The following is a 15,050-nucleotide window of genomic DNA, read 5'->3' on the forward strand; positions in this document are numbered from 1 at the left end:
GTCGGGGAGTGAAACGGGCACGGTAAGTCGGTCCCGCTCTTTCTCCCACCCGATCTCTTCTTCCTTTCCACTCTTCCTTCTCTGTTACGTAGGAAGCTTACTCGGTAGCCCGGCAGTTCAACCTCATCCCACCTGTGTGCGAACAGGCTGAATATCATATGTTCCAGAGGGAAAAAGTGGAGTCCCAGTTGCCAGAGTTGTATCACAAGATAGGTATGAAAGAAAGAGGAAGAGGGGCTTGGGGAGGAGGGGTAAGGGAGGAGGGGGGTCTCAGGAAAGGAACCCTTTTCCCTTGTATTTTCCCTTCCTGCATGATAGTTCTTCCTTGTCCTCCACTCTGTCTATTAATTGCAACCCTGGTTTGACCCAGATCAATATTTCCTTGGCAACTTTAAGACTTGTGGACTTCAACTCCCAGAATTCCCCAGGAAGCCACGTAGGGTAACTTTCTTAATAGACAGTGGGTATGCAATAAGTGTAATATATCTTGATTTCAACAAAGTTAAAACAAAAAAAAGAACTGGCTGGGGAATTCTGGGAGCTGAAGTCCACACGTCTTAAGTCAGGGGTCTCCAACCTTGGGCACTTTAAGACTTGTGGACTTCAACTCCCAGAATTCCCCAGACAGCCACGTAGGTAACTTTCTTAATAGATGGAGGGTATGCAAGTAAGCGTAATAGATCTTGACTTCATTCAGCAAAGCGAAAAAAAGAGCTGGCGGGGGAATTCTGAGAATTGAAGCCCACCCATCTAAAAAGTTGCCGAGGCTATTGACCTCCATGTTGATTGGGGAATTCTGGGAGTTGAAGTCCAACCATCTTAAAGTTCTTAGAGTTGGGAAACGTTGACCCAGATCAAGGGTCTTCAAACTTCTGGAGTTCAATTCCCAGAATTCTTGAGCTAACATGACTGGAGGAGGAATTCTGGGAGTTGAAGTCCACCAGTCTTGAAGTTGCCAAGTTTGGAGTCCTCTGACCCAGATGAACACAAAAGGAATTTAGTTGTGTTTTTACGGGGTTTCACAATTGGTTTGCCTCCTACCTAAGAGGCAAACTATGATTCCTAAATACAGTACATTGCAGAAGTGAAGGTGGCTTATTTTAGCCCAGGGTTAATGGGTTAAACTGGCTGATGCTTGAAGGATCTGGAGATCCCATGTTTTAGAGTCACAATAAGATTGAGAGAAAGCGGTGGGAGATACCTGAAGATTCAGTGAGAGGAGGTTCTGTTGTCCATCCTGACCCCACCTGCCCCATTTACCTTCTCCAGGTGTGGGAGCCATAACTTGGTCTCCGCTGGCATGTGGACTCATCACGGGGAAATATGAGGATCGCGTGCCAGACAACTGCCGGGCTGCCATGAAGGTAGGATCCCAACCATTCTCGATTGCTGAAATGCAACACAGCCTCCTCCAGCAGGGATTCAAATCCTCCCAGCTCAGAATCTCTTTGCTAAGAATTTCTGGGATTGAAGGTTGTCTTCTACTGTAAGTGTGGAGATCTTCCAGGGTCTTCTGGTCAGCCTGGATCCTTGGGGTGGGTCCATAAGCTCTGGAATTTGCCGAGGTCCTTCTGCCTTCAAATGATGAGGATAATGGTGTGATAGCCATTCAGTTGTATCCGACTCTTGGTGATTCTATGGGCCAGGTCTCCCCACATCTTCCTCTCGTGACTTTTATTGTTTCATTGAAGTATCAAATACAAAGGAAAATAAAACATAGGAAATTAGGGGAAGGAAAAAGAGAGGGGAAAGAAAATATGAGGGACAAAAGGGGAAAAAAGAAATATTGACTTCTGACTCTTTTTAGCACAGTAGAACAACCCCTATACTTTTAAAAGGTTAGTCTATAACTAACCATTTCGATATAACTAGAAGATATATAGTATATAACAAGCCATTTCTATATAACTAGCCGTTTCTATATCTATCTATCTATCTATCTATCTATCTATCTATCTATCTATCTATCTATCTATCTATCTATCTATTCTTAAGTTTTCGCGGGTATTTATATATATGGCATTCAGCTTTGTTCAGGTATTTTCCCACGTCATTATAGCTGTGCTTTTAAAGTTGTAGCAACATTTCGGCAGAACGTTGTTAAAGTTGTAGCAACGTTTCGGCCATTATCAGGCTTCTGTATAGTGTTTGTGAATCAGACTTTCACAGCCGTTTCTGTTTTAAATTTGATGCTAGCCTACTGCTGTGAAGAAAAAGCCATTCTGGCACAGCAATAGGCTAGCATCAAATTTAAAACAGAAACGGCTGTGAAAGTCTGACTCACAGACGAACACAATATAGAAGCCTGATGATGGCAGATATGTAGGTCTAGGTGTGTTCTGGTCTTTTCCCGTGTAAGATTAAGAGTATCTTGGCGACATTTCGGCAAGGTCCCACTTGCCATCCTCTGGCTGGTGCTTTTAGCTTCGTGCCAGTGCAAGCAGTGTGTGATCGGAGCTGCCGTCTCTCTATAAATACTGGTGGTGGGGGCTGGTGTGCTGGGCTGGTTGGCTGCGCTGCTGCCTCTTGATTGGTTGATGGAGTTGATGTTGGTATAATGGGCTGTGTGATGGCCTGGTGAGTTTTGTTGTGGAGATAGTACCCATCAAAGAAGCCTGGACAGCCATCCAAAACAAATACAACCCCCCCCCAAACACATCCTAGATCTGACCAACCACTGCCTAACCAACACATACTTCATCCACAATAGACAAAGATACAAACAGATAGATTGGTTGATGGAGTTGATGTTGGTATAATGGGCTGTGTGATGGCCTGGTGAGTTTTGTTGTGGAGATAGTACCCATCAAAGAAGCCTGGACAGCCATCCAAAACAAATACAACCCCCCCAAACACATCCTAGATCTGACCAACCACTGCCTAACCAACACATACTTCATCCACAATAGACAAAGATACAAACAGATAGATTGGTTGATGGAGTTGATGTTGGTATAATGGGCTGTGTGATGGCCTTGTGAGTTTTGTTGAGTTTTCTTACATGGGAAAAGACACCTAGACCTACATACCTATACCCGTGAAAATCTACGAAAACACACACACACACACACACACACACACACACACACACACACATATATATATATATAAAAGCAAAAGACCCCTCATGCATCATTACAAAATATCCAGAACCGTAAAGCCTACAAACTTGAAATTGGGCACATCTGTTCCTCTTGGCTTCTATTTGAAATGATTTTTTGAAAGCCCAGTTCCTGCAACCAAACATCATATGTTTTAGTCTCCAGTCCCCTCACCATCCTGGTTGCTCTTCTCTGCACTTTTTCTAGAATCTCAACATCTTTTTTGTAATGTGGTGACCAAAACTGGATGCAGTACTCTAGGTGTGGTCTTACTCAGGCTTTACAGAGTGGTATTAGTACCTCACTTGATCTTGATTGTATCCCTCTGTTAATGCAATTTAGGATTGCATTAGCTTTTTTGGCTGCTGCTGCACACGGCTGGCTCCTATGTAGCTGGTTGTCCACTGAGACTCCAAGATCCCTCTCACAGTTCCTGCTATTGAGCCTGGTTTCACCCAGTCTGTAGGTGTCCTTTGGATTTTTCTTGCCTAAGTGTAGGACTTTCCTTTTCTCCTTGTTGAATTTCATTTTGTTAAATACGGTCCAGGGTTCAAATTTGTCAAGATCCCTCTGGATCTTGAGCCTGTCTTTTTGGGTGTTAGCTATTCCTGCCAGCTTAGTATCATCTGCAAATTGGGTAAGTTCCCCTTCTATTCCCTCCTCTAAGTCGTTAATGAAAATATTTTTATCGTTCATGTGTGGGAAGAAGGCACCACATTGGAGAAGGTGGGATTTGCAGGGCAAAATTCCTAACAATATTGGTTTGCTGACTCCCAATCGTTATTCCATTCTAGATTCTAAATTTCCTTTTGGTTTTTTTCACTAAGCCCAAGGAGCGCTAAGCCCTTATTATGCTTCATCCTGGTCATGAGCTTAGCATCATGAAATTTGGATCCAGAAGTGAGGTGAAATCCCCTCTTTTTTTAAAAAAATATTTATATATTTTCTCTTTGCATACAATACTTGCTTAGTGAACAGTGTACTGTCTGGGTCAGTTTATTTACATAACAATATTAAGTTCCTAATTTCTACTTCTATTATCCAACCATTGATCAAACAAACACCAAGTCTGAAAATATTCTGTCTTCTTTTCTTTTATCTTCATTGTTAGTCTGTCCATTTCTGCACAGCCTAATTTTTTTTAATGATCTCTTCTTCTGTAGGTGCTTCCTTTTTTTCCAGTACTGCACAAATACAATTTCTGCCACTGTCAAAACATGTAATATTAAATATACATTTCCCTTATCATATTTTTCTGATATTATGCCTCACAAAAAAACAATTCTGGTTTGTATATATGCTGCCTTAACCCTTTTTTCCAACCATGTATGTATTTTCGCCCAGATTTATTTATTATTATTATTTTGCTTTGGGGAATGTCCACCACAGGTGGTAGCATGTGCCCGGAATTTGATTACGTTTCCAACATTTAGCGGACATGTTTTTAAACATGTTGGTTAGTTTTGCCGGTGGTAAGTGACACTAGTGAAATCACCTCTTAAGCTCTCCTCCCCTCTACCCCAAATTCTGTCTTCAGCCGAGGCTTCGTCGTATCTCCAAGTCTCACGACTTACTCATCAACCTAGGAGATCCTTTTTAATACCCAGAAGGGTTAGGGTGGGATCGTTTTGCTCCAAACAGATTGTCAACTCGTAAAACAGTCCTATGCCTGTTTTCGAGTTGCCATAAACAAGGGGGAGGGGTGGACATCTGAAGGAGCATTACGGCAATTTAAAACCAGAAATACATTCCTCTCTTACCTTTAAAAGATTGTAGCTAGGCTACCGGATCTTCTTCCCACTAAAATCCTTCCTTGGAGAATGTGGTTGATGACATCCAGCCCATGGACATGCTACATTGGAGAATCTTATGATACACCCAGGGGAGGGGTGGGGGAAACAGAGTCACAGGTGACTGTAAATTACATATGCCAGAATTGGCTTCATCAAGGTTAATGCCGGCCTGTTGCTCCTAATAAATCTTTTGAAATCTTTTTAAAGGTTGGCCCGAGGCTCATGATTTAATTAGGGCAATCGCCGGAACTCTGACACAGATATTCAGTGAGCTAAGCTGAGGTTCACAGCCTGCTGGTCCATAAGGACCCTCCGTGATGCTCTCAGCTCTCTCCTCCTTTTTCAGGGCTACCAGTGGCTGAAGGAAAAGCTGCAGAGTGAAGATGGGAAGAAGCAGCAAAGCAAAGTGAAAGCGTTGCAGCCCATCGCCGAACGCCTGGGCTGCACCGTGGCGCAGCTGGCCATTGGTGAGGATGCTGGAGGATGGGTGGGTGTGCATGTCCCCCTTTTTTTTTGTAACTGTAAGGTCCCAGAGTTTACCTGAGTCTCCGAGGTGCCAAAGATAGCGAGACTCAAGAAGAGGCTTTAAAAAGCAACGGCTTTTATTTGTACAAAGAAGAGCTGGGTAGACTTATTCCACACGCATGCGGACAAAAAGTATGCAAGGGGAAAAAAGCTAAGTGAGTGTAGCCCCAATGTCTCATACCCAAATTTAGCCAATCAGAAATAAAAGTTTGTTACCCAACATGGCAATGTCTTGTCCATGCCTCCCCTTCCCCCACAATTATCCATTCTTCGTCCATGCTCTGTCCATTCTCTTCGTTATCTTACAGGACATTCCTTGTAGCCTTGTGTGTCTGTGCTCCTAGGCACCCTTCTCTGGCCCTGTTTGCAGGGGGGGGCTTCGAAAATTTCAGCGACTGGCTCCTCTTCCTGGTTGCTGGGTGGGCGTGGCCTATTTGGCCTCCTGCACCGGGGTGTGTGTGGGGGGGCATTTTCATCCTCCTCGTACTCCGGAGGTTTTCCTCAAGCCTCTGGGAAGGTGAAAACGGCCTCCCCAGGCTCCGGAGGCCCTCTGAAGGCCGTAAACGGGTCCATTTCTGGCCTTCTGTAGCCACTGGGGAGGCCTGTTTTTCGCCCTTTCTTCCGTGTGGGCTCTGGCATCCAAAACAGGCCGCGTGGTGACTCCTGGGAGGGGTGGGGTGGAGCAGCTAGGGTGGGATTTGCCGGTTTGCTGAACCGGTAATTAAAAATGATAAAATTAGTTACCGGTTCACCCGAACCAGGGTGAACCGGTAGCAGCAACCCAATCCTCCCCGTTTGTCTATGGAGCAGGATGTTCGTGGGCAACTGTTTTGATCTATCTCACCTAGCTTCGAAGCAAATAACAGAAGCGAGAAACCAGATAGCAAAGGAGGCAATTCTTAACAAGGGAGGGTTACAGAATTAAATCCTGACGAATAATTCCTAACCGTAGCAAAATAGCACAAGCAATTCTTAGCAGAAGCAAACAGCAAAGCTTAGACTGAGCGGTGTCACGATGTCCCTTTATAACAACACCCCAAGGCAGGCATTGTTCTTCTCTGTCCGGGGATTCGGACAAGAGGCTTCTATCTATGGGGGACAAGGCCCAGCCCCAGAATTTTCAGTCTAACCCCTGGCCCCGGGGTGAAACGTTCTCCAAGCAACGGGTTAAGGTCTTTCGAAACTGATTCGGAGGAGCGCGCAACTGCAGGCTGCCCATGGGTTATATTGCACGGCCATTTTTGTTACTGCGTTTCTCAATGGTTGTGTTGGGTGTTCATTTTGGAGGTGCTCCAACACCGGAGCTTTTTAAGAAATGATCGGGCAACCATTTGTCTAAGCTGGTATAGGGGTCTCCGGGTTGGACTAGAGCAGCGGTCGCCAACCAGTGGGAAAATTTTGGTGGTCCACAGAGAAATGTCACCCCCAAAGCTACCCCCAAAGCAATTAATCTAGGCTGCGCGGGAACACAAGGCTGCGCTACCCACATGGCCCACAGGAACACAAGGCTTGTGTCACTTGCATTGCGGACAACACGAGATAGTGAGGGAAGGGGGGGGGAAGGGTGGAAGGGGTGAACTCACCCCACGTGCCCCACGCGCCTGGCCTGGCCACTGGACTGCTTCTTTCCGCTTCTTTCTTCTTCTGCTTTTGGCTGCATGCAAGGAAAGCAGCCAAAGTCTTTCTTTCTCTCCCCCAAGAAATGAGTCTTTGGGACCCTGCAAGGCCTCCTGCTCCAAGAGGCTGCACTGGTGTGAAAAGTCTCACAAAGACTCACTTCTGGCGGAGTTTGGGGGAGAGAAAAAGAAAGAGTTCTGCGGCTTCTGCTGCTTTCCTTGCATGAAGCCAAAAGTCTCTCTCTCTCTCTCTCTCCCTCCCCCTAAGAATGGAGACAGTATCCTGCGATCCCAAATAAAGAATGATCCATCAGTAGGAAAACGGGGGGGGGCGATTTTCTTGCAGACTTTGGGGGTTTTTGCCAGGGTCTCTGGTCTGGGGGATTTAAAATGATGAGTTTGGTGGTCCCTGAGGTCCAAAAGGTTGGCGACCCCTGGACTAGAAGACATCCAAGGTCTCATCCAACTCTGTTATTCTATTAAGCAAGAAAAGCCACACCAGCCACACCATGCTAGTTTAAACCGCGGAAGCGGAAAATAGTTAAGAATGGTGATTCCAAAGAGCGTCTGAGATGAGTAAAAGTGTGAATAGATGTGATTGTGTCAGAAACGTTCCTCTGGTTTATGATGCTTTAGCTGTGATCCTCTTGGGCTGAGAAATCAGCCCCTGGAGCAGATTCACAGCAAGGAAGGACCTGCCGAAAACGGTCTCTGGGTGCACCGGAGGTGAGAGGCAGTGATCGCACTCACACTCACACCCGAGCAGTGATTTTAGGAAGGTGGGGGGGAGAAGATGCTAAACTTGTTCCTTTCTGACCTATTTCGGGGCGGGGGATCTTTTTCCCCCCAACAGCCTGGTGTCTCCGCTCGGAAGGGGTCAGTTCCGTGCTTCTGGGGGTCTCTAGCGCTGAGCAGCTCATTGAGAACCTGGGATCCATTCAGGTGAGGAGAAGCAGGCCCGGGAGGGTCTTGGGGGCTTGGTAGTGTTTTTTTGCAGACGTTTCAAGACCCAACTAGGTAACACTATCAGTGCTAGGTGGGGTTAGTGGAGATGGGAATGGGAGGAGGAGGAGGAGGAGGAGGTGGGAAGGAAGAGGAGGAGGAGGAGGACTGTGGGATCTCTGATGCTCCCTGAGTTTGGTAGTGTTTTTGCAGACGTTTCATGACCCAACTAGGTAATATTATCAGTGCTGGGGGAGAGAGTAAGGTTTGCGGAAATGGGAGAGGGAAGAGGAGGCCAGAGATCTGGGGATCGATCGCTCAGTGTGGGGTGGGGGCTGCGTTTAACCCTGTAAAGGATGGAAGTTATGGGTAAAGACAGTCTCTCTCTCCCGCCCTGCTATCCATGTTCTAGATCCAGCCGCTAGATCCAACCCCCAGCTTCCAAGCATCCCTGGAGCCCCCCCACCCAAGCCCCCCAAGCCCCAATTCTCGGTTGGCTTGAGCCGGGACAAGGAACGGGAGCTCACTCCGTCACAGGGCGCTAGGGATTCGAACCGCCAATACTGCCGGACTTCCTGATCGACAAGCCCAGCGTCTTGGCCACTGAGCCACCGCGTCCCTGTACTTTATTTTAGAGACCCTCCTTCAAAACAACCCAGAAGGCAGCCATAATAATAGATGCGATGACGGGGTTGGGAGGAGCATGTAGCAAGTTTTGTTTTCTCTCTTCATGCTGAGCCCACCCACCCCTCCCCAATTTCTCTCCCGACAGGTCCTAACCCAGCTGACCCCTCAAGTCATCCAAGAAATTGACGCGGTCCTGGGGAACAAACCCAACGCCAAGAAGGAGTCCCGGGCATAGGAGGGCTGGCGTGGCCCCACCAGACTCGCCTCCCTCCCGCTCCTCTGAGGACCCCCGAGTCCGTCTCCCGTCCCTCCCCGCCCCCGCCCGCCATCCACCAGCTGCCGCCTTCGACAAGGGCGGGGGTGGCCCAAGAGGACCTGCTTTGCGCATGAACTACAAAATATCCATATTCTTCCAAGACCAGCGAAGCAGAAAGTTGCGTCATCCTGCCCTCCCATCCGCGGAGTGGCTGCTTAATCTCGAGTTCAAATCTATGGCATGAGCAATCGCGCTTGGCGGGGAAATACCCCCCCAGACGGCCTTGGCCTGGCTGGGCCGGTGCCCGGGCTGCTGCTGCAACTTCAACCCGTTTCCGTACGGGGAGGCCTGGCTTCCTCCGGAGGGGTTGTTGGAAAGGGTGGGGAGAGGGGGAGCAACCTAGAGAAATAAGCACAATCTCCGTCTAAGAGAACCTCGGATCCGTCTGGGTGTTAAGATAACCTCGGTTTCACTGCAACCCTCTGTCCCTTGCGTGGGTCCCTTACGCCCAGTTGGTGGGGTTCAACCGGTGTAACAACCAGTTCGGTGAGCTGCGCGTGCACTGCGTTTGAAAACCACAAGTCTTCAGCTCTAAAACTAACCTTACTGCAGCCCCGGTGAGTAAAACAGCTGTGCTGCCAAACGGGGAAATGTAGGACTAGCGCAGGGGGTGGGTGGCCGGGGCTAACAGATTGTCGAAACAACGGGTTCGCCTGAACCGGTCCAGACCCTCGGAATCCCACCCCCGGCCTACGTCCTGTGTTTGTCTCTGTGTTTGTTTTCCATGGCTTGGTTTTCCTCGGAGATTTGTGGCCCGTGGCGAGCCGCTTTCCCCAGTCAGGGTCTCCTGTCGGGGATGTGGGTGGCGGGGAGATGTCCTGGAGGTCGTCGTCCCAACGCATGTCTGAAAACCCACAAACCATCCCCAATTTGCAATACAGTCCGGGGTGAACACCAGCATTGTCGTCACTGAGAGGCACCGCCCAAGGGCTAAGATTGGCCTAAATCAGGACAAATATCACCACGCACAGTGGGAGAAAAACAGACCTCCCCCCCACCCGGTCCCCTTAAACTCCAATTTATTTATTTTTTTCCCGAGTTTGGTATATGTTAGGACGGTGCGCATGTTGAAAGTGCGGGAAAGGGAATCCTACAGTCATAAGCCGGCGTCTCGCCCTTTTTTTGGGACATCCCCGGTATCTCAAGGCAGGTGACCAGGGAAGAGAGGGGAAAGCAATCCCAGAAGGAAACTGAGTCAGGACTTGAAGGACGTCCGCCATCTTCGGGTTCTGGGAGTTGAGGTTCACCCGTCGGAAAGTTGTTGGGTTTGAAAACCGCCGCAGTAGAGCTGGTCGTGAGGGAGGGGTTTGGATCCCCTCTTCTGCCGTCAACAGGAAAGCAAAATTTGCTCCCCTGCGGCAGTGATCAGTTGAGAGGGAAGAGAATTTTCCCCCTTCCTCCTGGGGTGCACGTCCCCCAAAGGATCCCGTGGGTCAGGAGGACTCCTGAGGGTGGGGAAAACAGTTCTGGTCCTCAGCTCTTCAGTCTTCCTTCCCTCCCTCTTCCCTTCGTTCCTTTCCTTCCCCTGTCTCTTCCCCTCCCTCTTCCCTTCCTTCCTTCCCTCTCTCTTCCCTTCGTTCCTTTCCTTCCCCTGTCTCTTCCCCTCCCTCTTCCCTTCCTTCCTTCCTTCCTTCCTTCCTTCCTTCCTTCCTTCCTTCCTTCCTTCCTACCCTCCCTCTTCCCTTTGTTCCTTTCCTTCCCATGTCTCTTCCCCTCCCTCTTCCCTTTCTTCCTTCCCTTCCTCTTGTTCATTTTTCTTCCTTCCTTCCCTCCCTCTTCCCTTCCTTCCTTCCCTCCCTCTTCCCTTCCTTCCTTTCCTTCCCTGTCTCTTTCCCTCCCTCTTCCCTTCCTTCCTTCCTTCCTTCCTTCCTTCCTTCCTTCCTTCCTTCCCTCTTCCCTTTGTTCCTTTCCTTCCCCTGTCTCTTCCCCTCCCTCTTCCCTTCCTTCCTTCCCTTCCTCTTGTTCATTTTGTTTCTTCCTTCCTATTTCCTTTCCTCCCTCTTTATCTTTTCTGTTCCTTCCTTCCTTCCCTATATTCCCTACTCTAGGTGCTCCCTGAGCTGGGTTATTATTCTTGCAGATGTTTCATTACCCAAACTAGGAAACATCACCAGTGTATCTGGAGTAGCACTGATGATGTTCCCTAGTTTGGTCATGAAAACAACCCAGCTCAGAGAGCACCATGGATTTCTCATCCCAACCGGGAGCTACTATACTCCATTGTTGATATTTCCTGTCCCCTCCTTCCTCTTATCCTTCCTTCTTTCCTTCCTTCCTTTCTGTTGGACTAGATGACCTACAAGATCCCTTCCAACTCTGTTATCCTTCCTTCCTTCCTTCCTTCCTTCCTTCCTTCCTTCCTTCCTTCCTTCCTTCCTTCCTTCCTTCCTTCCTTCCTTCCTTCCTTCCTTCCTTCCGTCTATTTCTCCTCCCTCCCTCTCTTTCTCCTTCTCCCTTTTCCAGGAGTGAGCCATCTCGTTTAAAAGCAATAATAAAAGTGCCCTCGGGGTCAAGAGTCGTGTGGGGGCAGTGGGGAGAAAGGAAGGACAGCTACTGCATTCCCACACCCTACCCCCTTTGCGCTTCCTCTTGCTTTGGTCCCCGATGCCTTGCGCTGGCTGTGAAATTTACTCTAGGATAGCACCTCTGCCTCTTCCCCGGGTCTCTGCGGAGGGCAGCAACGGGGGAGGGGGGGGTTGGGCATCTGCTGGTCAGAACAGAGACAATGGTGGGCTTTCTCACAAGAAGTACGCCCCCCACTCCTCTTTTCATGCAACCGACAAACTCTCCGAAACAGAGGCTCCCATTTTTTTCCATCTTGGAAATGGCAATAAAAAATTCAGAATTGCCCCTTTGAACTGGTAAAAGATGGCGCTTAGTTAACTCTCACACAGATTCTTGTATTTGAGTAGGGGTTGTTTTTTTTTTTCCTGTGCGTAACTCCGGGACAGCCATATTGCACCAGAAATAATTTTTAAAAAGCAGATTTTTTTCTTTTCTTAACTGTGGCCACTTTAAGACTTGTGAACTTCAACTCCCAGAATTCCCCAGCCAGCCAGCCATAGAGGGTAACTTTCTTAAGAGATGGTGGGTATGCAGTAAGCGTAATATATCTTGACTTTGGCAAATTGGGGGGGTGGGGGGGGAAGAGCTAGCTGGGGAATTCTGGGAGTTGAAGTCCACAAGTCCTAAATCGGAGGTCTCCAACCTTGGGCACTTGAAGACGTGTGGACTTCGATTCCCAGAATTCCCCAGCCAGCCATGGAGGGTAACTTTCTTAATAGACGGTGGGAACGCAATAAGCGTAATATATCTCGACTTCAGCAAAGTAAAACAAGAAAGAGCCGGCTGGGGAATACCGGGAATTGAAGCCCACCCATCTGAAAAGTTGCCGAGGTTACTGACCTCCATGTTGATTGGGGAACCACCCTGGGAGTTGAAGTCCACGTGTCTTAAAGTGACGAGGTTGAAAAAAAAGGTGGATTCAGCTTGGCCAAAACCCTGCGGAGAAGGGTTCCTTCTTAGTCTCTTCCATCTCCAGTCTCTAATCTGCATGTACCCCCACAACCATTGTCCAGGTGAGACCACCTGATTCACAAACCGCCTCTGGTCTTCTTTCTCACCATCCAGGTTGGGGGTGGGGGGGGCTGGCTGTCCTTAGCAAGACAGTTTTCTGGAGCGTTCAACTTTTTGATAGCTAGGAAGAGTTTCAGTAAAGTTGAGGAGTTAGCTCGTGATAAGAGCTATTAAAACTGGAAGAAAAAGCAACAATAACAACCCAGCACCAGTAGCATTTCTACCTATAGAACACAGAGAGACCCTTAAACTGAGAAATGTTTTGAAAAAGAAACGTGTTTTTACAAAAAACAAAAAAAAAGAGTTTAAACTTTTAAAAAGAATCCAGATTTGTACCTGCTGAAAGCTCAGGACAATGCACTTTTTACTGTTTGAAAAGAGGGGGTTTATTGATTTATTTAGCGTATGGAGAGGGGAGATTTGAAGGGTATAAAATGTTTTATGTTTATTCAGTTTTCAGGGGGAAATAATTCACTATAAACCAAATGACCGAAGCCCGACAAAAACTGAAGCGCTAAAGGGCTCCGGTGAAGAGGAAATTAAGAATTTTTGAGAAGTTTATTCAGCTCAGGAGAAGAAAAGGTGGAAGGGTGTGAATATCTCTCCCGGCTGTCTCTGGAAATTCTCAGTCACCCGAGTCATAGTTGTCCCAAAAGTGCTTTTTCAAGAGGCAAGTGTTTGTTTTTCCTTGAAGACGTTTCGCTTCTCCTCCAAGAAGCTTCTCCAACTCTGACCGAAGGATGGAACAGTTTATATTCCTTGCAGTCCTCTGGTTGTTAGCACTCTCTCTGGGAGTCATTGAGGGGGGTTTATCTCTGCCTTCAGAGTCTCCCTCTTCCACTTTCAACAGAGCGGGGAGGGATGTGACCTCCCCACATCTCCTGTTTACAAGACAGCTCCTTTCAGCAATTCCAAGAAGGTTGAATAGAATAGAGCTGGAAGGGGCCTTGGAGGTCTTCTAGTCCAGCCCCCTGCTTGAGCAGGATAACCTATACTATTTCAGATAAGTGATTGTCTCTTAAAAACACCCACAACTTCTGGTCGCAAGCAGTTCCACCGGTTAATTGTCCTCACTGTGAAGAAGTTTCTCCTTCCTTCCAGGTTGCTTCTCTCCTTGATGAGTTTCCATCCGTTGCTGCTTCTCCTGCCTTCGGGGGCTTCGTAAATAAGTTGACCCCCTCTTCTTTGGGGCAGCCCTCAAATTCTGGAATGCTGCCATCATGTCCCCCCAGTCCTTCTTTTCTTTTAAACTATCCAAACCCAAATCCTGCAGCCGTTCCACACCCGTTTGCACCACTCGGGTGACCCTAAGGACGCAGATAAACCTCCAAGCGGCCTCAATGATCCTCAGAGAGAGCGCTAACGACCAGGTGACAGCAAGGAATATAAATCCTTCCATCCTGCACCGTTCGGTCAGAACTGAAGGAGTTTCTCGGGCGAGAAGTGAAAGGTCTCCAAGGAAAAACAAAGGAAGTCCAGTTTCCTCTCGAAAAAGCACTTTGGGGACCACTCCCAGTTAAAATTTAGCCTTGAAGTAAGCAAGCTTGCGGGGAGTGGAAAACTTGAAAGGGGGGGGTGGTGGATAAAAGAGAAGAAGTCATCCTTCCTCTTCCTCCTCCTCCTCTTCTTCCCACAAGCCAAACGGTTCTATCCCCCGCCCCCACCCCGCTCTAGCTGCTTCTACAACCTGGCCAATTCTACCTGCCTGGCTGTACCTGGGGGGGGGTGATGAGCACCTTAGTCCGGGGCCGCAGAGACCGCTCTGGGGGAAGACATGCTTGTTAATTAATAGAATGGGCCCATCTAGCTACTTCGAGGTTCTTTTATTTTTCTTCTTCTGGATTGTCAGGGTGGGTAGGTGGGAGGGAGGGTGGGTGGGATATCTGAACTGTTGAAATAAACAGCAGACGATGAAACTGGCCTGGGTCTTATTCCTCGTTCTGGCATCCTTTCGGAAGAGGCAGGGAAGTCGGTTTAGCCTGGGCCTGTTCTCAAGTTCTTGGGATAAACACAATTATAGAGAGTGGGTTTGGTGCAGCGGTGAAGGTGTCGGGCTAGAACGCTGGGAGGCAGTGAGTTCTAGTTCTGCCTTGGGCATGAAAGACAGCTGGGTGACTCTGGGCCAATCAACAGGGGATTGGGAGTTCTAGTCCTGCCTTAGGTATGAAAGTCGGCGGGGTGACCATCAACCAGGAAAGGAAAGAAGGGGGGGAGAAAAGGAAAGAAGGATAAAAGGAAAGGAAGGAGGAAGTAAATGTTAGGAAAGGGAAGGAAAGAGGGAGGGAAAGGGATAAAAGGAGGGAGGAAAGGGAAGGAAAGGATAAAAGGAAAGGGAGGGAGGAAAGGGAAGAGGGAGGAAAGGAGGAAAGGAAAGGGATAAAAGAAAAGAGGGAGGGAGGAAAGGAAAGGAAAGAGGGAGGAAGGAAAGGAAAGGAAAGAGGGAGGGAGAAAGGAAAGGAAAGGTGTGAAGTTGCTTGAGCAAAGAAAAACTGGCCTCTCGTTTTCTCCTGAGATTTATACTAGGACACTGCGGTGTCCCTCCACAAACGCAATG

General features: G+C 48.2%; 1 protein-coding gene and 1 long non-coding RNA gene across 2 annotated transcripts in view; one reads left to right on the forward strand and one right to left on the reverse strand.

Annotated features, from left to right (window-relative positions):
- KCNAB3 (potassium voltage-gated channel subfamily A regulatory beta subunit 3) overlaps positions 1-9,773 on the forward strand; it is a 42,725-nt gene extending 32,952 nt beyond the window's left edge. The window contains exons 10-14 of the mRNA XM_087917805.1: positions 93-213; positions 1,270-1,364; positions 5,241-5,361; positions 7,889-7,977; positions 8,750-9,773. Of these exons, the coding sequence (XP_087773931.1) occupies positions 93-213; positions 1,270-1,364; positions 5,241-5,361; positions 7,889-7,977; positions 8,750-8,839 (516 nt within the window). The 3' untranslated portion in view covers positions 8,840-9,773. The remainder of the gene's footprint in view (positions 1-92; positions 214-1,269; positions 1,365-5,240; positions 5,362-7,888; positions 7,978-8,749) is intronic.
- A 564-nt stretch (positions 9,774-10,337) lies between these two features.
- On the reverse strand, positions 10,338-10,915 carry LOC148124368 (uncharacterized). Its single transcript, XR_015740349.1, has 2 exons — positions 10,591-10,915; positions 10,338-10,399 (listed from the first exon to the last, which is right to left on the reverse strand). It is a non-coding gene; the product is annotated as an uncharacterized LOC148124368 (long non-coding RNA).
- Between the last annotated feature and the right edge of the window lie 4,135 nt (positions 10,916-15,050).

This window comes from Pseudonaja textilis, chromosome Z, assembly GCF_049901715.1.
Source record: "Pseudonaja textilis isolate UNSWEBS1 chromosome Z, rPseTex1.2, whole genome shotgun sequence".
Taxonomy (NCBI): Eukaryota; Metazoa; Chordata; class Lepidosauria; order Squamata; family Elapidae; genus Pseudonaja; species Pseudonaja textilis.